Source organism: Microtus ochrogaster, linkage group LG5 (assembly GCF_000317375.1).
Source record: "Microtus ochrogaster isolate Prairie Vole_2 linkage group LG5, MicOch1.0, whole genome shotgun sequence".
NCBI lineage: Eukaryota > Metazoa > Chordata > Mammalia > Rodentia > Cricetidae > Microtus > Microtus ochrogaster.
Window position 1 is genome coordinate 24,408,906 of NC_022031.1, and position 21,058 is coordinate 24,429,963.

General features: G+C 42.5%; 1 protein-coding gene across 3 annotated transcripts in view; it reads right to left on the reverse strand.

The window, feature by feature from the left end:
* Klhl32 (kelch like family member 32) overlaps positions 1-21,058 on the reverse strand; it is a 207,683-nt gene that overhangs the window by 98,917 nt on the left and 87,708 nt on the right. For all 3 annotated transcript variants that reach the window (XM_026786709.1, XM_013351931.2, XM_026786710.1), the window contains one exon: positions 423-521. In XM_026786709.1, coding sequence (XP_026642510.1) covers positions 423-521 — 99 coding nt within the window. The remainder of the gene's footprint in view (positions 1-422; positions 522-21,058) is intronic.

Here is a 21,058-nt window from a genome sequence, read left to right on the forward strand (position 1 = left end):
GCTGAGACCCTGTGGGGAGGACTGTGCATGGGTGCTGAGACCCTGTGGGGAGGACTGTGCATAGGTGCTGAGACCCTGTGGGGAGGACTGTGCATAAATGAAGAGTCCCTGTGGGGAGGACTGTGCATGGGTGCTGAGTCCCTGTGGGGAGGACTGTGCATGGAGGCTGATCAGTCTGCTGCCTGAGGAGTGGGTGGAAAAGAAAGATGACATATTCATGCCAGTGACAGGATATAGGAACCACAGCTGTCTTCCAGGGATCCTCTCATCTGTGTCCTCGAGAACCTATTAGCACAGGGTACATGCGCACATGCACACACGAGTATAATTTTTCTGTCATCGGGTCTCTGTTGGTAGGGGACAGTTTACAACTGCAGGGCGAGGGAACAAGAAGGGCCATTAGTAGAGGTAAACACACCTACCTGGATGAGATAGTGGGAACACAAGTTGAGAAGCTCCAACAGCTGTAGGTGACTCCCCGCTGCCAACACATCCTGGATCACGCCTGGCTCCAACAAAATCTGTAAGGTAATTAATTATGAATAGACAGAAGAATTATTTGATTTTTACATGGGCCAACAGCTTTTTCTACATGCAAAACTCAGCTTAATTCCTTCATTTTTGTAAGAAAATATGAACATTTTCAAAGAACACAGTAGTCTCGTATCATTCATTTTGTAACATGGTAATGCAAAATGAACCAGTTCTAATTTTTTCAAAGTATATTCCAGACTGTTCAGTTCATCATGGTTTAGTGAGCGGTGTTTTAGGGCAGGGTACTTGCATCTCCTCTGGCTTCAGCTAGTGGGCGGGTACCGTGGGAGTGGGTGGGTACCATGATCATGGTTGGGTACCGGGAGAGTGGGTGGGTACTGTGAGAGTGGGGTCGGTACTATATATATATATATTTATTCTACTTACAAGCCCGGCATAATCACAAACTTTCATATTCTTCATTTTTGTTTCTCTAGTCCTCTTTATTTAAAATGCACGTATCATTTTCATGAGTTAGTGAGCCTCACAAGGAAAGAGAACAACTCAGATATCTGGAGAGACCAATCATCTACTTCTTCCTGATTAAGCCCAACTATTGCACTGCGGCTATCAGCCACTGAAAAGGGCCAGATAAAGACACTCCATGGTGAGGACATTCACTCCAATGAGTGACTGAGAGCTACAAGAGACCTTTAGCGCTGTCCCAGGCACATCTGAGCCCAGATGTTCACAATCTAGCCCCCGGACATCTATGTCTCCAAGCCCACCAGCCGTTAGAGCGTCTACATGTGAGTACACACCTTCTCCAAGTGAGGCCATCCATCTCTTGTCTCTGGGTCAACATTCTTGATTTTTCTTTGCTTCAAAAACCATTCTCATCCGCAGTCTCTGTGCTTTGGAAATGACCACAGCTTGGTCCCAAGAGCTTTCCCTCTTGTCTCTGCTCACCCTGGAATCCTGTGACTTTCAGGGCATTTATATGCTGATGGAACTCCAAAATGTTTCTGTCTCCATACCCCAGACTCTCATCTACAACTCTGGGAAATGCATGAATCGCTGAGTGAATGTGTATTGCTGACATGGGTCGGGCCATGTCAAAAAAACCAGTGTCTCAGACCCTCCGGAGAGGCAAAGCCTTTCCCAGGTAAGGCTTTGAGAGATGGCAAAGCCTTCCTGTGGTCCAAGGAGAACTGTTGATGAACAATTGACCAGTATGTGTCAAAACTATTAGCCACATCTTCCTCCTCCGGGATGACGCCTGAACCCACTCCTCTACAGGGATGTCTACTAGAGACAGGCTAACCCTGCCTCTTTGTTCCACTGTATAAAAGAAAGCTGCCTCCTGGATTCATCTTATCAACCAAATCAGTCCTTTTTTCCTGGATCATCCTTTCTCAAGAGATCACCTTGGTTTTTCCCATCCACCTTTTAGTCTTCTGCACAAATTGAGATTCTGGCCTACTGCCAAAGCTGGTACCTTCCATCAGAGTGAGTACAGCCTACTGTACCCCATCGTTTCTTCACGTATGTCTGTGTGTCTGCCTTTTCTTCATTCCCTTGCTGCCCCAATTAGGTCAATCCCTCAAGCTGGGTAGAACCTGGTATACAACTACAACCTCAGCATGGATTTTGGGCTCTCTAGAAGGCAGCTCGAACCCCTAACATGCCACAGACAGGACTCTTGATCTTTATCTACTGCTCACCACCCTACTTCTTTTATAATTCTGCCATCTCAGCAATATGACAGTTATTTAGAAAAACCCTGCAAGTCATTATTATAATACTTTGATAACTTTATACACATATATATTGTGTCCAGGTCATATTCACCACCCAGTCTTCCCCCACCAGGCTCCCCTCTCATTCTCCAGACAAGCCCCCTTCCCCCATCAAGTCATTTTCTTTAGCTCCTTTTGTTGCTTGTTTTGTGAACCTCTGAGTTGAACCTGAGTTGCCTGCACAGGTGTGAGTGTTGAGCTATCAACCAAAGCACGTAAAACTCATTAGATGCTAGACCGTTGAAGACTATGCCTTCCCTCCTCAGAAGCTATTAACTGCAGTAGCTCCTGGGGACCCATGAGCTCCTCTCCTGTCTCTGAACTGAATATTGGCATTCATCCAGCTTTTGCTGTTGTTTTTTTTTTGTGTGTTTGTGTGTGTGTGTGTGTGTGTGTGTGTGTGTGTGTGTGCTCTGTGCAGGTAACCTCAGCGGGTATGAGTTCATGGGGACGGCATCTAGCTCTTACATTCTTTCTGCCCCTTTTCCATGATGTTTGTTGAACATGTAAGGGATGACATGGATATTCTATGAGAGCTGAGCACTCATCTTCGTGAACATTCTTATCACCTTGACCATCATGAGTCTCTGCACTAATTGTGTTCCCGTTGAAGAGAAGCTGCTCTGACCTTGGTGGAGGGCAACACAACTCAGAACCATCCTGAATCCTCTTATTTTTCTCCTACCTCACAGCCCACCCATGAGCCTTCCTGTTGGCCCTATCATCAGAACAGCTCCAGAGGCTAAACAATCATGGCTCGCTACTTCCATTATTATCAGTCTAGCCCAAGGTACTCCATTTTCTCAGACTTAACTCCTGCTTCCTGACAGTGCGTTCTCCTTTGCCTCTTTAAAATATTATCAACCAAATCTCTCTGCCTGCATCGCTCCTTCCATTCTGTCCTTTAGACTGCTGTTCATTACATTTGTAGTGTAAGTTTAATTGGTAAAGTGTTAGGTGTTCTTTGAGCTCACTGAGAAGCTGGCTTTGGAAGTGGGGCTATCCCAGTGCCATTTCAGATCCAAGCAAGTCTGTTTCAAAGTGTCTTCCAAGGTCCTTTGTCTAGGGATGGTGGCCTCACTTTCTAACTCTGTGATAGGGAAGGAATATAACATAAAATTTCAACAGTAAGACCACTGTGTCCCTGAAAACAGGTAGAAGGTGAAGTATTTCCAGTAAATATGAGTACAGCTTATTCCGTGATATAAGCATGCCTAACATGGGAAAAAGATGCTGGAAATCTGGCCAACCACGGGAAGCTGCTACATAAGGTGAAAGTTGAATGTGGGTACTCCAGCTGCTTGCCTCAACCCTCCTGCTGGTTTCTGCTGGATGTTCTGAGCATCCAATTAGATGACGTTATCTCTGTCTATTGTTATTTGTTCTTTCACTTTGAAGTCTTACCTAAGGGAACGCTCTGCTCTGCCGAGGACTCTCTTGATGGAAAACTCCAGAAGGGAAGAAATTTGTCCTGTTCTGCATCCACACCACATAAGAACAATGCCTAGGCACATAGCTGTCGCTCTGTACTGAGGTGGTTATTTAATTAAAAATTTGGATAACTAACTCCTATATACATGCTTGTTTCAAAATTTATGACACAGGAAAAGAGGAAAAAGAACTGTAGCTTATATATCTATGCCACTAAGGTAAAGATGTGGAAACGTTAAGCTCAGGGGTCAAAAATGCAAACACTCTTCTTGCTCTGGAATTTTTTTTAAACAGCTCTTTTTTTTTTTCTTCCGGTCAGAAGAGATATTTAAATTTCTGCAAATCCTCAAGAAAGGGGCTTTGACTGGCATGCGGAAATGAGGACATCTCCCACCAGAGGAACAAGAAGAGCAAACGGACTGCCTGAAGAGGCACAGCCTAAGGCGGAGAACGGGGACCAGATGGATTAGAAAGGTTAGTTTTAGCCTCGCAACCCTGTCAGTGGCAGTCACTTCACACAACCAGCATTCATGATAGCCTCCGAGGTGTAGTAATGCCAAACACAAAGACAGACATCACAGGGAGACAAGATGGATATTCCGTAGCATGTGTAACACATCCAGTGGGTTCACTGTGAGAAACCCTCCCACCAGAAAGAAACCCATCCCAGGATTGTTTTGCCTTTGTTTTATTTTTTTTTTTATTCTACAGGCTTGTTTCCTCCTCTCATTTTAAGATTCTCTAAAAGAAACTTTAGCATAGGAAAATCCCCAAGTCCTTTGAAAGGTTTGCAGAGAGAAACTGCCGGGACAACTGTTTACTGTTTTTAGAAACCATCAGCATGTGTGGGCGTCACTGGCCAGAGTCTTTGCAGTTGATGCCCCGCTGCCATCTGGAGACTGGTTGCTCTTCTGCATTTTTCCAAAGAGTCTGTGCTTGGGCGGGAGTAAGCTGGGGCTTTACTCTTTGTGCTTTACAGTATATAGTGGTCGAAAAATTGGCCAATAGAACTCTTTCAAACTAAGGGCCCTAAAACACTCATGTTTATAGCAGACAACTTTCTCATTTGTTTCCCCTGTGCTGTGACCATACATTGACCAAAACCAACTTCAGATCCTTCCGAAAAGTACAGCCATCCCTCTTGACTCTGGCATTCTAATAATCTGGATAGGGCTTGCGTTCAAGCTACAGCAAGGGAGAGAAGTCCGCTCAGAGCTGAGAACATTCTGTTAGAGCTGGAACTAATCTCTCTGACTGGACACATCAGCAGCATTCATCAGTCTAGAGGAATTCAGCTCAGATGAAGACATACAGATGTACAGAAGAAAAAGAGACAAAGAAAATTCAAGACACAGAAGACCAAGTGTGTGCCCTGGAATCCTAAGTCAAAGCGCTCACCTATTCAGGCTGGGACAGAGCTGAGGCTCCCCTGGATTTGTAAAAAAGTTTTTGAAGCCATCAAGGGTGTGTACAGGTTGGACCAGGTGCCTTTTTCTTGGGGACAAGTCTATGGGACATTCTCTCCCCCATGATCCACTCACACCTGGCCTCCAGGTAGAATACAGGGAAGCCGCACTTGCATGTAAGGAGCGAGGAGCTAGACAGTGCCATCTGGGTCAACAGCAATCCTATAATTCACGTCAAGTTCAAGGGTTTCCCCTGAAGTTGTGGTAAGGTAAAGAAGGTCACTTGAACAGAGATGCTCTGATCCCTCATCCCAAATGCCAATACACCAATACAGCCCCCCCCATCTCTCTCTCTCATTTTTGCTAAATAGATAAGACTTAACCAATGGCTGTGGAAAACCGTGGAAACCCTGAGTGTTTAAAACTGAATTGCTAAAGTCCTGAAAGGATGTGACTTGTTAAGGTGACATAGCCATACCAAGGCCACCTGTGCCTCAGCCCCGTGGAAGTAGCACAGCCCTTCCCCACAGTGAGGTTGTTGGTAGAGCTTGTCTGAGCAGAAATTTTGGCAATGTGTGCAAAAATGAGCAACTGTAGCCTCCTCCTTTGTAGCTGATGACTACAGCTGGGCTGCTCGTCTATGGAGACTTCCCACCGAGACTAGCTAGCCCCGATTCGTGTGCTGTGCATGATAAAAATGCTGAAGTTCCTGGCTTCTGCAGCATAGCAGGTCTGGTCCATCTGATCCCAGCTTTTTTTCTGAGGGTGTGTCTGTGTGTCTGATCGCAGCTTTTCTGAGGGTGTTCTGTGTGTCTGCTCTTCATTCTTTCATCGCACCCCGCCCCCCGCCCAGTCAGGTCTCCAGGACAAAGTCCCACACGTAGTTCAGCAGAAGGTGACTGATTCCCAAAACATTCTGACATAAGGATTCAGCCATGAAGCGTTCCAAATGCCTTCCTGGCAGGAGGGATCCTGGGATGCTTTGTCCAGCTATCTCATCTGGTCAGTGACATGAGTGGAGCTGGGTTCAGGGCTCATTTGCACCATCTCTGAGGGATGCCTCCCAGACTGAGAGAAGGCTCATGTGCCTGGTCTTGTGGCATCTTTAGACAGGACATGAGCCTAAAACATTGTGAAAGAGGAAGGGTATAGAGCTTGTGGCAAAATTCTGCATAAGGCATGGTATTCACTACCTAGGAGGCACTGGGAAAGTGAGGCTGGGCCTCACAAGTAGGCGCAGGGCCAACATGCAAACTCTACATTGCTCCTGTCTGTCCTTCAGCTCATTCTCTTGTGCACTAGACATTTATCTCCCCTTTCTTCCCATTTCTTCCTTGCTTCCCAGGTTGGCTTCTGGTAACAAACGTTTTTAATGCCTATTTCAGTACGCTTTTCTTTCTGTCTGTGAATAACTGAATTGTATCTTCAAAAAATGTACCTTTAGTTCCTTGAGGTATGCTCTCATTGCTCATTTAGGACGTTGTTGGTTTATTTTCTTCAGGTTTTGTGGATAGAGCAGAGTAGGGGGCGTGATAGCATTAAGCCCAGACAACTAAGGTGTGCAAGTCTGTCCATGAAAACAATCACCTTCTATGCACAAGGACTAATGCAATTAAAGCTAGATGCGGTTCAATATCATTTACCAGAATAATCCAAACCCTTCCTCTTTACACATTTGAAATCCGTATTTCATCTGGTCTAGAGTAATGGCAAATGATCAAAAATCCGAGCTTATAAACCATCAGGGTAAACTGAACAAAAAGAGCATAAATAAATTTACCAGTCAGATATTCAAGACATATGAAGCCTTTTGCATAAAGCTCTTCTGTACAAAAGGAGTCATATAGATGGGACATAAAACAAGATTTACTTTAAACTTTAGTGTCATTTCACTAAAGATTGTTTATCCACAAGGTGGCGCCCCTGTTTAAAGCAAAATGATTTTTCTGTTCCTTGTTAACCTCTATCAGATACACTGTTTTTAAGAAGAAAATACAGTTCAAATGAGGATAAGAACGCTTAGGAATTTATTTTCCAAGCATAATATAAAGTGTACATGCGCCATACTGTGTTGGGAGAAACGGAAGGGAAAACAGGGTAAATACTGGAACCCAGTGCTTGAGTAAAGTGAAAAGAGCCCAGAGGGACTGTGAAGGTGTGGGGACCCAGTGGGCACAGGATTCTGCAGGAACAATGGCCAGGAGTGCCTGATTTAATTGAAAAACCCCACATAGGGACATGAAAAGACTCGGTCTTTTCATAACATAGAGAAAACTCTATTTTCTTATAGCCCCTTTGTCACTAGAATGATTCCGGCATTTCCAGGCCTCGAGATTAGTAGTATTGCCAGCTAGTCATTTCCAACATAATTTTCTTCATTATGTTTAAATTAATAAGATGTATTATTGAACAGAACGTAAAGATAAATTATCACACATCACCTTTACAAATGTGGCTAATTATTTGAGAAAGCGGAATCCATTTTTGATAGTTTCTAACTGCAAGGGAGAGAAGCAGTTGTAGCAAATTAAAGTCTAATGAAACATGAAGGTCATTATAGGTTAAAAGAAAAGCTAAATTAATTATTAAGACCTACTTATAAGCAGTGTTATTTCGAGTGTGGTGAAGATGGTGGATTCCATCCCTCACAGCTCTATCACGGGCCTGAGGTTCTCCATAGCAGAGCCATCTCCACAGTACAGGGACAGAGTCTCCCTAACAGAGCCAGCTCCAGAACATGGAGGCAGACCCAAAGAGAAAACCCTGATCTTCAATTGCTGACATGCTGAAGATGGAGGATCTCTGAAACAACAAATAGGGTCAATGGCATTTTTTTTTTAAAAAAGGATTTCTCTCTTTTCCTTTAAAAAAAAATGTGTATGGGTAATTTGCCTGCATATGTGTCTGTTCAGCATAGGCACACAGTGCTGCAGAGGCCAGAAGAGGGCACCAGATCCCCTGGAACTGGAGTTACAGCCGGTTGTAAGCCACCATGAGAGTGCTGGAAACCAAACTTGGGTCCTCTGGCAAGCAGCCAGTGTTCTTGACTGCTGAATCTTCTCCTCGGCCCCTTTGACAGGAATTTTCAAGTGTAGGGGTGCTTCAACAATGTCATTAGCGGGGGAGAGAAGATGGAGCTGAACGCACATTACTGAGTCACGGTTTGACCAAACAAAGGCAGCAAGCACACAGAACTATGCGGAGGGTGCTCAGGACTGAAGACATCTTGTTTCATTCAAGATGCCAGAGAAAGAAGCTCCGATGTGAAAGGGAATCATGAATACACAATTCTGTGCTCGTAAAGGATGGGAATACAAATACAGCTTGGGAGTCTGCCAGGAAAAGTCACTAGCATATTTTCTATATCATCATCTCATGAAGAAATATATGATTGGCTGCTACTTATTTCCATATGGTTTGTATAGGGAATAAAACAGGATGCCCAGATAACATGCTTAGAAAAAATGATTAGCATAGTTTTTAGAGAAAAACTCTATTATTAATTTTATGAAAATCAAATTTAATTTTGCTTGTTGTGTTTACCTATTGCTACTGTTTTCCAGGCATAATGTGACCCTTTCATTTGTGTCATCTGTCCCACTTCTTGCCCTCCAAGTAGCTATAACCACCACGTGAAAACGAAGAAACTAAAAGCATGGCGTTCCACCCATCCCCCAGCAAGCCCTTTCTAGGCACCCAGCATGCTAGGCACCCTTCTAGATTCTGGGGCAATGACTATAGCTATACAAACACACATCCTTGTCACCATGGTGCTTAGAGTTAAGGTGTCAGGCCACCACTGCCTCTACTGACAAGAGTAAAGCTTGGATAGAGCATGCTGGTTTGGAGGAAGGTCAAGAGTTCAATTTTGAGGAATGTAGCAAAACTGAACAAGGCTAGAGTTCCCACACATCCCCCCGGTCCTCACACGAGTGTAACATTTCTATATCAACATCTCCCATAGAATAAGCACTGGTGAAAGCCCTGAACTGTGGGAGTAAACGATGTGTAAAGGTAGACTCATCAGTTCATTCTGTGGACGATGTTGCTATGGAAACGTTACACATGTGTGGGGATAGGAGGCGTAGGAGAACTCTAGTTTTATTGAATTTTGCTGCAGGTAAAATCTGCTTTAAAATAGCCTATTAATTAAAAATGAAAAACAAAAAATGCTAAACAATGCTCATCCCACATCCTACACCAAGGCATATGGTTAGGGAGATGTCATCTGAGGGTGTAACTGGCCATCTGGAGGCATGTGGTTTTGGCTACCTGTTGTCTGTACGGATGACACACTTGCTCTAACTGATAAGCCTATGGTGACGTGCCATTTTCTTCCAAAGCCCATGGTTGTCCTTGGTGTTCATCCTGAGAGGTTCATATTCTGTGAGTTTTGACAAATGAAGGATGCCATGATGCCATGTATTATAAGGCCACACAGAATAGTTTGGCGGTCCTAAGTGTCCTCTGTACTAGGCTAACTCACTGCTGGCTTCCTGTCCTAACCCTGGAAGCCCCTGCTCTTCTTACTCTCTGCATAGTTGTGCTGCTCTTAGAATCTCACAGTCCGTGGCCTTTTGACAACGGCTCCCTTCGTCTGGCAATACGCACCTGCATTCCCTGCAAGTCTTTCCAGAGTTGGATAGCTCATTTTTTTCGGCACCGACTCATCCATACTTCATCTATTTACTATAGAAATGCATTCTCGTCGCTCCCGTGTTTTGCAATTGTGAGCAAAACTTCTAGATGTTTGTTTTCAGGTTTCTATTTAGACATACACTTTCCATTTTAAGGGTGAACAGCAAGGTGAGAATATATGGTAAGAGCGTGTCAGCTCTTTAAGAAACTGCCAACTTGTCTCCTTCAGTGACAGTACCATCTCGACACCTCACCAACCATGAATGAATTTCTCTCCCTCTGTGTCCTCACCAGCTTTTAGCGCTCCCAGGTTCTGAATGCTCGTTAAGTGTTAACAGATGGACAATGGTTAGTTCCTGCTTTAATTTGCATTTGCCTAACGAAATGCATGAACATCTCCCATATGCTTATTTGAAATCTATCTTCCACGGTTACTCATCTTGCACGCCTGTGTCCACTTTTATAAAACCAGGATACTCGCTTTCTTATTATTGAATTTTTGAGTTCTTCATATATTTTGAATGGTATTCTTTTATACGTTTGCAAATACTTTCCCCAAACTGTGACTTGACTTTTTATTCCCTTGATACTGGATTCTGCAGTATACATGTTTGTAATTCCAGTGAAATACAGGTTATCCAAGACCACATTTTTGTGTCTGTAAAAATTGTCTGGGTTGGAGAGATAGTTCAGTGGTTAAGAGGGCTTCCTGCATAACCGTGTGTACCAGAATTCAGAGTCCAGCACCAGTGTAACAATCTGGGCATCTCGGCTCAAAAAGGTAGACAGCAGGCTCTCTGCAGCTTGCTGACTTCCAGCTTAGCTGATAAAACGCAGACCCTATATTCAAGGAGAGACTCTGCCTCAAGGGAATAGGTGAAGAGTAATAGATGAGGGTCCACCCATCATCCTCTCTGGCTTCTCTACATGCACACAGGTACATACATATGCATGAACACATGCAGATACACACATATGAATGCATAAACAAAATCTCAAAATGTCTTTGTTATACATAAAATCACTTACAGAAAAATTTCTCCTATATTACAAGTAGGTCCTTGCTTGTGTTTTATCCTCGTGAAGGATATAAGATCTGTGTACAGACTTGATTTGGCTTTTGTAGGTGGATTTCCAGTTGAACCTGCATCATTAGTAGAAAGAAAGTCTCTTTACTCTATTTTTTTCTTCCCTTATTGAAGATCAATCAGTTTTATTGATAGGGTCTGTTTCTAAGATCTCCATTCCACCCCACTGATCTCCTTATGGGCTCTTTCGCCAGTACCACACTGAGGCCAGGAATTGTCAGTTGTCCAACCTTGTTCTTCTTCAACAGTGCTTTGGCTATTTCAGGTCTTTTGTTTACTTCATCTGAACATCATAATCAGTTTGTTTAGCTTCCATAAAACAACCTTCGGAAAACTGGTTTGGACTGCACTGAGCCCATATTCAAACTGTAAAGAACTGTTTTCTTGAAAACACTGAGTCTTCCTTTCTCCGAATCTTCTTGACTCTTTGGTTACAGTTTTGTATTTTTCCTCATGCAGAGCTTTACATATTTTGATAAATTTAGACCCGTGTGTTTTACTTTTGGAGGTATTAGTTTCTAAGAATAATTCTAACATTTAAAAATAAGCAACTCCCCCCCCCCCAATGGTGGGTAATAGGTTGTGACCCAAGACAATTATATGAAATTAAATTTCAGTGTAATCTGAGTTTTACTGGAATATAGTTAGACTGGTCTATATCTGGCAGTTTTCCAGTTACAAAAGGAGTCTTAAGCAGCAATAATAGGGCCTGCAATGCCTACATTGTTTATTATCTGCCCTCTTACAGAAAATGTTTGGTGATTCCTGCTCTAGAGTACATCAGGGGCTGGAAGTCAGTAGCACAATATGGCAGCAAGTAACCATGGTCTGCTGACATCAGTCAGGGAGCTAGTCAGCCTATGCAGCCGAGTTCTGATGCATGAGGGATTCCAAGATGCAGGTGGAGGAGGAGAAAGTAAAGACACCCACACAAGAATGAGTTGGGGGTTCTGGGGTGCCTCAGAAGATGAGCCAAGGAGTACATTTTGAGAGATGAGAGAGAAAAGGTTTCTATGGAGAGACAGGCTGGCTATGGTGTCGGCAGCTGAGTTGTCATAAGTTGTAGCATGTACTACCCTACACAAATACTAAATGCTTCCAGCAGAGGGCTCAAGGACTCCATTTTTAGGGAAAAAATTGTCAAACTTGTTATCTAACAACAGCCTTCCTTGGTTAAAATTCTCTGAGGGGGCAGTTCTTCCTTCTGGTCACAGAATCACAGTTCACTTGAAAATATCCTAAATAAAAAACCAACAGAATTACAGCAAAGCATCATTATTCATACGGCCAGCATTTACAGTTAGCATATCTGTCTACTTCCAGGAAAGACAGGGCAGTAAACTATAGCCATACGTGTTTTGTTTGTTTCTATTTGTTTACTTATGTTTTAAGGCAGGAAGTCACTATGTAGCTTAGGTTAGCCTCGAATGCTCTGTGTAACCACAGTTGACCTTGAAATTTGATTCTCCTGCCTCATCCTCCTGAGGGCTGGTGTTGTAGGCAGGCACAATCATATCCAACTTAGGTAACCATTTAAATATCAGGAACAAGCCGGGCGGTGGTGGCTTTAATCCCAGCACTCGGGAGGCAGAGGCAGGCGGATCTCTGTGAGTTCGAGACCAGCCTGGTCTACAAGAGCTAGTTCCAGGACAGGAACCAAAAGCTACGGAGAAACCCTGTCTCGAAAATCCAAAAATAAATAAATAAATAAATAAATAAATAAATAAATAAATAAATAAATGTCAGGAACATAAATAAGGCAGAGAAAACAGGAAACTGAAAGCAATAACCAGAAAAGAATGTGAGTAATTAAAAATTATAATTAATATAATAAGCAATACATTACACATACACACACAGTCACTGTGCTCCTATTAATACAAGTGGTCGTCAGAACTAAACAAGAGAACTCAGGATATGGCTCAGTAGGTAAAGTACTTTCTGCAGCAGCCTGAGGGCCTGAGTTCAGATCCTGGGCACTTGAGTTTGTACACACACACACACACACACACACACACACAAATACAACCATGTAACATCAAAAGGTGAAAACACTAAAAATGATTCTATTTCCTCCAGACCCAAAGACCTAAAGGAAATTTTCCTGCAACTAATAAGGTCACTGAATGTCTTTCTTGGTGATACCTTAAAAAAATCATCAGAAACAAAAAGTAAAACACAAGAAACTATTTAAAACCCAAGCATTGCTTCCTGATTGTCTGGCTTCATCTCAGTACAGAGTCTGAAATATGAGCAGCATTGCTTAGAGGAGTCTGTCCCTCCCTAGGGGACAACCGGGAAACTCACATGGACATCTCTAGTCATCCAGAAAGGAGGCCAGATGTCAGCCAAAGCAAGGAGCAGGCATCAAGAATTCCCCTATAGCTATGGACTGAAGCACCCTGCAGTAAATGCAAAGATTTTCATTTATAAAGATGAAAGTCCAAAACTTAACTCTACCATGTAACCATATTTTTCTTGTTTTTCTATGTGATAATTCATTCAGTTTTCCAGTGTTAGGAGAGGAAAAGATGAGCGGAAGCCCGGGCATGTCTTCATCTTGGAGTTTCACGGAGAGTTACCCACTATTTAGGAGACAGTCCAGTGCCAAGGATGTACTCCAGGGCATGAGTGCTGCCAGTAAAACATTCATGTATCAGCCGACTCTCCCAGGCATGGTCACGTCACCTGTACATGCAGACAAGTTTCCCCATCTCCGGGAAGAATTACACCCCACTATATATGGACTGACTTGGTTTCTAAACTAAAATTCTTTCCTTGTATTGACCTTTCACATACAGGCGATTAGAGTAATTTACGTAAGCCAGGTACATTATGTAAGAATTTCATTTCAAGATAGAAAAGGCTTTTTCATATTAAAACGTGATAGATGAGACAGAAGTAAAAGTCCAGATAAAGGCTTTTAAAAATTGACTGATACATGAATGTTTTATTGGTAACACGCATAGCATATCCCTGGCACTGTAGTGCTGTAAAGTAGAGAGCAGATCTTAGCAAAACTCCAAGAAAAAGACATTGTAGGGCTTCCGTTCATCTTTTACTGTCTTAACACTAGAAATTAGCACAAATTAACATAATATAAAAAGACCCTACGGCCCTTGGAAACGTTCCTGCTTATATTTTTCTCCTCAATGAACATTTCAAAAGAGCTATACAGCAAAAGGCTGGACGGCACTTTCCTTTTTTGTTTTTTGCTTTTTTTTTAAATCCCAGACAAGGGAAAGATAGTTTATTTTAGTAAGCTGACATTTATTATAAAAATGAATGCACTACCAAGACCTGCCATGAAATAAATGGCTAACTTTCCACTCAGACAATTTCAGCTATGACCCTGGGTACAGCCACCACTCAGAAATTTAAATGATCAAAATGAAACAGGTATAATGGTTTCTGTTTCGAAATCCTTGAAACAGGGGAGCTGTCTACTCACTGAAGGGCAGCTGTGCACTTAAAGCACATGTGACAATGGGGTTTCCTGCTGAAACATTAAAGAAGAATACGTGTGCACAAGTGCAAACCCACCCTGTGTAAGCAGGTGCACTGGTCTGCCTTCACCAGTTGCTGGATGCCAGACTGTTTCTAGGCTGGATGACGTCATCAAGGAAAAACAATGGTTACTTCTTGTCCTACTGTTCCCTGTGCTGGCAGTGGGTTCTGGAACTACCAAGAGTTAGAGGTGGAGTGAAGAGAAGAAAGGCAACAAACCAAGATCATATAACGATGACAGGTTAGAAACACTGTGGGCAGCACCCATGCTGGTCGTCAGATATGGTGTAAGATACCGGGAGCCTCTGAGTACCAGTAATGGGGAGCTCAAGCGCCATGGTCCACAATGGGTCCCTGAATACAGAACTGAGGTGGAAAAGGACTACAGAGGCTGGGGACATATTCAGTCCCATTCTGTTTTCATTGAATGACTCAGTTTAACCATTTCTTAGTATTTGTGCATAAAATATGATCATTGTTGAAAGGATTTCTGATGTCCAACAGGTGGAAGATTTGGAGCCCCGCACACTCCTCTGCCTTGATTCCTCAAAACAGGACACACTTCTAAGCAATCTCCAACATCCTTCTAAGCCACGCCCTGGTCTACACAGAGCGCTCCCACCTCAGTCTAAATTCTATCTCCACAAAAGCCATCGACAGCCATACCGCTTGCTCTCTCAGGTCACCTTTGAGCCTTCTTGAGAGTCAACCCCATCACATGAATGGCAAACTTTATCACAACCTCGCCTTGTGTGTGTTAGTTATTATTATTATTATAAACATCTAAATCAAATTTAGCTTTATAAGGTCCCATTTATAATTTATTATTTATTTATTGATTGATAAGTCTTAATACCTGAGCTACCATGGTCCTGGCTCAAAAAATCCTTTTCTGTGCCAATGAGTTGAAGCATATTTTCTACTTTTTCCTTTATCAGATTAAGGGTATGGGGTCCTATGTTGAGGTCCTTGATTCATTTGGAGTAATTTTATGTGGTGTGAGAAATACAAACAAAGTTTCATTCTTTTACTTGCACCTATCCAGTTTGATCAGCACCACTTGTTGAAGATGCCATCTTTTGTATTTTGCTTCATTGTGGAAAAATAATACAGTGTTTGTAGATGGGTGAATGTCTAGGTCTTCAATTCTATTCCTTTGATCAACATGTCTGTTTTTATGCATAAGGAAACCTGATACTATAGAAGCTTCCTAAACTACATAAACACACACACACACACACACACACATATATTTAAAAGGAGTTAGGAGGGAGTTACCATATAATAGAGGGAGCTAGTACTCAACTAGACTTTATACGCTATAAAATAAAACACCCAATACTAGGAATAGGCTGTATCTTTTTGAGATATTGGCCAATGGAGTTCCATTGATTCCCTGAAACATTACAGGTTATTGTCAGTATAACTGGTGATACTCCACAACTTAATGATAAGACAATATTGCTGAAGACACCACACACACACACACACACACACAAATACACACACACACACGTATATCATAGAACATGGAGAAATTGAGATAGTACTCAACTGAAAACTGGTGTGGGAAGTCCTTATGTATATATATTGCTTTTATTGGTTAATGAATAAAGAAGCTGCTTTTGGCCAATGGCTTAACAGAATCTATCCAGGCTGGGAAAGATATATAGAAGAGAGTAGGTGGAGTCATGGAGAAGTCATGTAGCTGACACAGGAGACAGACTCTGCTGGAGACTGCTGGAACTTTGCCGATAGGCCATGACCTCGTGGTGATACACAGATTCATGGAGATGGGTTAGTTTAGGATACTCGAGTGATGTGGGAGTGTCATTTATCAATCTGTTGATTTCATTGGTTAAGTAATAAAGAAACTGCTTCGCTGGCCCTCATAGGTTAAAACATAGCTGGGAGGAGTAAACAGAACAGAATGCTGGGAGGAAGAGGAAGTTAGCTCAGACTCAACAGCTCTCCTCTCGGGAGCAGACGCCTCAGAGAGGCCATGCTCTGTTCTCCCGGGCAGACACATGCGATGAAGCTCCAACCCAGGATGGACATAGGCTAGAATCTTCCCGATAAGACCGGTGCTCACAGATTATTAGAGATGGGTTGATCGGGATATCAGAATTAGCCAGTAAGGGCTAGAGCTAAAGGGCCAAGCAGTGTTTAAAAGAATACAGTGTCTGTATAATTATTTCGAGGCATAAGCTAGCCAGGCGGCTGGGGTGCTGGGGACGCAGCCCCGCCGCTCGTATTACTACACTCGAGCTAGCTAAAAATATGCTTAAGCTATGGGCCAAACAGTACTGCAATTAATACAGATTTCTGTGTGATAATTTCAGGAGTCTGGGCAGCTGGAAAATGAACAAACAGCCTCCTACAACAGGAAATCTCACCCCCTAGTGGCTAGCATTCATATGCTGGAAGGTGCTATACCTGCTACTAGAAAAGAAAAGTAATTATAAATCTCATCAGTTACAGACCCTTTAAACTACAATAACTAGCTGCCTGTAAGATATGCCCACTGGTATAATTAATGACACAGATGGTATGGAAGTAAGCAGACAGATTCTTAAGTGACGTAAAGCCTGTTCCATGAGATGGAATGCACACCTGACCCTACTAATGAGTTCAAGAACCTAAGGCTAGATAGGCCATCGGCCCAGGGAAAATCTACTACTATTATTCTGCTAAATGAACAGAGCAAAGAAATGACTTCTGGTGACATGTTTTTATACTCATAAGTCAATGCATTGCTCAATCTTCATTAGAGAAACTTTATCTTGCAGTATATAGTATTAGTACAAAAGGCTAAAACTATCAGATAACATACAGAAAATAAGAAAATGCTCAGCCCTAAAAATCACAACCTTTCCCATCAAGTCTCAGGAATTGATGCAAAAGAGGTGCTGGAAAGACTGTAAGGGCCAGTAGTGGACAACTTCAAAAATCAGCATTTCCAGAAACAATAGGGCAGAAGCAGAAAATAACATATGAACCCACAAATACTGTGACAGCATACACAATAACTATATAATATCAATCCAGAAATAATTCTGTTATGGAGTGGAGAAATGAACAAGAAGCTACACCACTATCAACCACTACAAAAGAAGATATTCTAAATTGATAGCTACTGGGAGGAGAATCAGGTCTCTTCAGCGAAGTTACACTGGATATGTCAATTATACTCCAGGGTAGTTTCCATGATCTCGAGGAGTCGGCCAACATGGATTGAACTTCATGGGCTTTTCTTTCCTTTCCTTCCTTTCTCCCTTTCTCCTTCCTTCCTTCCTTCCTTCCTTCCTTCCTTCCTTCCTTCCTTCCTTCCTTCCTTCCTTCCTTCCTTCCTTCCTCCTTCCCTCCCTTCCTTCCTTCCTTCCTCCTTCCCTCCCTTCCTTCCTTCCTTCCTTTCTTCCTTTCTCTTTCTTTCTTTCGAGTGAGAACATTAAGTTGGATGAATAGGGAAGAAGTTGGGGGGTCTGGGGAGAGCTTGGAAAGGGAGGGAACGTAATAAAAATACATTGTGTAAAATTCTCAAAAAATAAAAGAAATTATTTAAAAACAGAAAAATAAAAATAAATTTAAAAAGATTAAAAACTGAAACATTAGAGAATAAACGCCTTTAATCCCAGTACTCGGGAGGCAGAGGCAGGTGGATCTCTGTGAGTTCGAGACCAGCCTGGTCTATAGAGCTAGTTCCAGGACAGGCTCCAAAGCTACAGAGAATAAACGCCTTTAATCCCAGCACTCGGGAGGCAGAGGCAGGTGGATCTCTGTGAGTTCGAGACCAGCCTGGTCTATAGAGCTAGTTCCAGGACAGGCTCCAAAGCTACAGAGAAACCCTGTCTTGAAAATCAAAAAAAGAAAAAAAAAATTTAAAAAAATCAGTTCTGCTGCTGAGCTAGAAACTGATTTCAAAGGGTAGGCACAGTTGCTCTTCCTCATCTGAAGACATTCCAGATGTTAACTGCTGAAGTAATGGCTTTACAGTTGTTGAAGTATAAAGTACAGTGTGAGGACATTCTGACCAGGGCACACACAGGTATTTAGTAAGCCAGGCAATGGGCATCAACTAGAAACATCTGCTGCTGCTGACCCAATCACAGAAAGAGCTCCTTTGTGCAGCTCCACTTTCTCTACACCAACTCCTCTCCATGAGGAGCAAGTAGGCACACACACACACACACACACACACACACACACACACACACAAACATACACACACACTCATGTGTGCATGAAACAATATCAGGTCTTTAACATATTCTCATTATTTTTGAACAGCAAATCTCCCAAGGTTGACTGCTTCATAAGACATCTTTGGAAACAACAAAATCCTATTGACATACAGCATCTAAAACCATAGCAGAGGCTTTTGTAAGGGATGGGCATAGTTTATGAAGTACAATTGAATGTAAAAGGATTCACTTAAGCTCAGAAAGCTTACTACTCCATTTCTTCTTACAAATAATAAAATCTCCCCAGAAGCAAACAGCACTGATTTTTAAAAGAGTCAAGAATGAAAAAGGAATTGATGGTAGAGCTCAAACTCCTGCCTCAAGTTTATGTGTAGGAAAATCCTAATGGAGAGAAACAGTCTAATTTTCTAATTATGTAGAGAAACAGTCACAGTTTTATCAACTGGAGAGAATTAAAGTGAGGAGAAAGTAACCGTTTTCTGCACATTAAAAATACTTTCCTTTAGAAGGTGGATTTCATGCAAATCAAATTCCATCTTACAACTATCAGAGTGGCTAAGATCAAAAACACTGATGACAGCTTATATTGGAGAGGATGTGGACTAAGGGGAACAGTTCTCCATTGCAGGCAGGAGTGCAAACTTGTGCAGTCACTTTAGAAATCAATTTGGCATTTCTCAGAAAATTGGGAATCAATCTACCTCAAAATCCAGCTATACCAATATTGGGCAAATATTCAAAGGATAGTCAATCATACCACAAGGACCCTTGTTCAATTACATTCATAGCAGCATTATTCACAATAGTCAGAAACTGGAAAAAACCTAGATGCCCCTCAACCAAAGAATGGATAAAGAAAATGTGATACATTTACACCATTGAGTATTATTTAGCTGTAAAAATAATGACATCAGGAAATTTGCAGGCAAATGGATGAAACTAGAAAAAAATCATTCTGAGTGAGATAATCCAGATCCAGAAAGACAAACATGGTATGTACCCACTTATAAGTGGATATTGGGTGTAAAGTAAATGATAACAGGCTTTAATCCACAGCCCCAGAGAGGCTAGGTAGCAAGGAGGGCCCAAAGGGGTTCCCTGGAGATAGGAAATAGAAGTGACCTCCTGGATAAACTGGGGGAGGGGTGGAGGGTTGGAACACGAGGAATCAGGTTAGGCTGGTTGGAGGTGGGACAGAGGGGAAGAACAATGAAATAAATGTCATGACAGGGAGGGCCATTTGGGGGATAGAGAAAAACCTGCTGCCTGGGAACTCCCAGGAATTCTTAAGGATGACCCCAGCTAAGACTCTTAGCAATAGTGCAGAGGGTACCTGAACTGGCCATCTCTTGTAATTAGATTGATGGCTACCCTAATTGTCATCAGAGAACCTTCATTCAGTAACTGATGGAAGCAGATGCAGAGATCCACAGCCGAGAACTGGACTTAGCTCTGGGAGTCCTGTTGAAGTGAGGGAGGAGGATTGTATGAACCAGGAGGTTCAAGGTCATGATGAGGAACCCTCAGAGACAGAGAACCCGAGCTCGTGGGAGCTCACAGGCTCTGGACCAACAGCCAGGGAGCCTACCTGGGACCAATCTAGGCTCTCTGCATGTGTTGTGACAGTTGTGCAGCATGGTCTATTCGTTGGACTCCGGGCAGTGGAATCAGAACCTGTCCCTGGTACTTCAACTGGCTTTTGGGAACCCATGCTAGGTTGTCTCACCCAGCTTTGATGCAAGGGAGGAGCTTGATACTGCCTCAACTTGCTGTGACAACATGCTTTGTTGACACCCATGGGAGGCCTGCCCCTTTCCGAACAGAGATGGAGAAGTGGATGGGGGTGTAGGGGGAAGGCAATAGAAGGAAAGGAGGGAGAGGCAACTGTGGCTGAATATAAAATAAGTTAAAAAATAATTAATATTATTTATTAATTATAAATAATAATGTTTATTATTAATTAATAAACATTTATGATGCAAACAAGAAAAAAAGACAGTTGGACTTTAGGCTGTACTCTGCAGATTCGGAAACACAGCTGAAATAACTCAAGGGCCTTCCACCCTGCAGGCTTCTGTAGGCATTACTAAACGAATGCAATGTCTTGAAATTAAAATGCCAAACTACTATTGAATAATCCTAATGCCATTCCCAACAGATGCACTTCAGCAAATTTTCTTCTAGAATTGTTTTATAGGATGCCACCAGGGTAAGGCTCATAAGTACATCTCCTGGAGACTTTTTCCATACCAAGTGACACATTTACCCCTGAAGGAATCACCCATGGAAAAGCAGTTCCAATTAAGATTGCTGCCACTCTGCTGCCGGGTTTGATGCTCAGGTCTCTAGAGGAAAGTATTCTGTTGTGGAGAATAAATATAGCTTCAATCAAAATAAAGTTCAGGTTTCCTGTTCAGTCTGCCATCTATGGTGGTATCAAGTTCTACTACATGACAAGAACTGTCATTAATATAAACCTGCATATATTTGAGTACGGCTTACTCTCTCTCTCT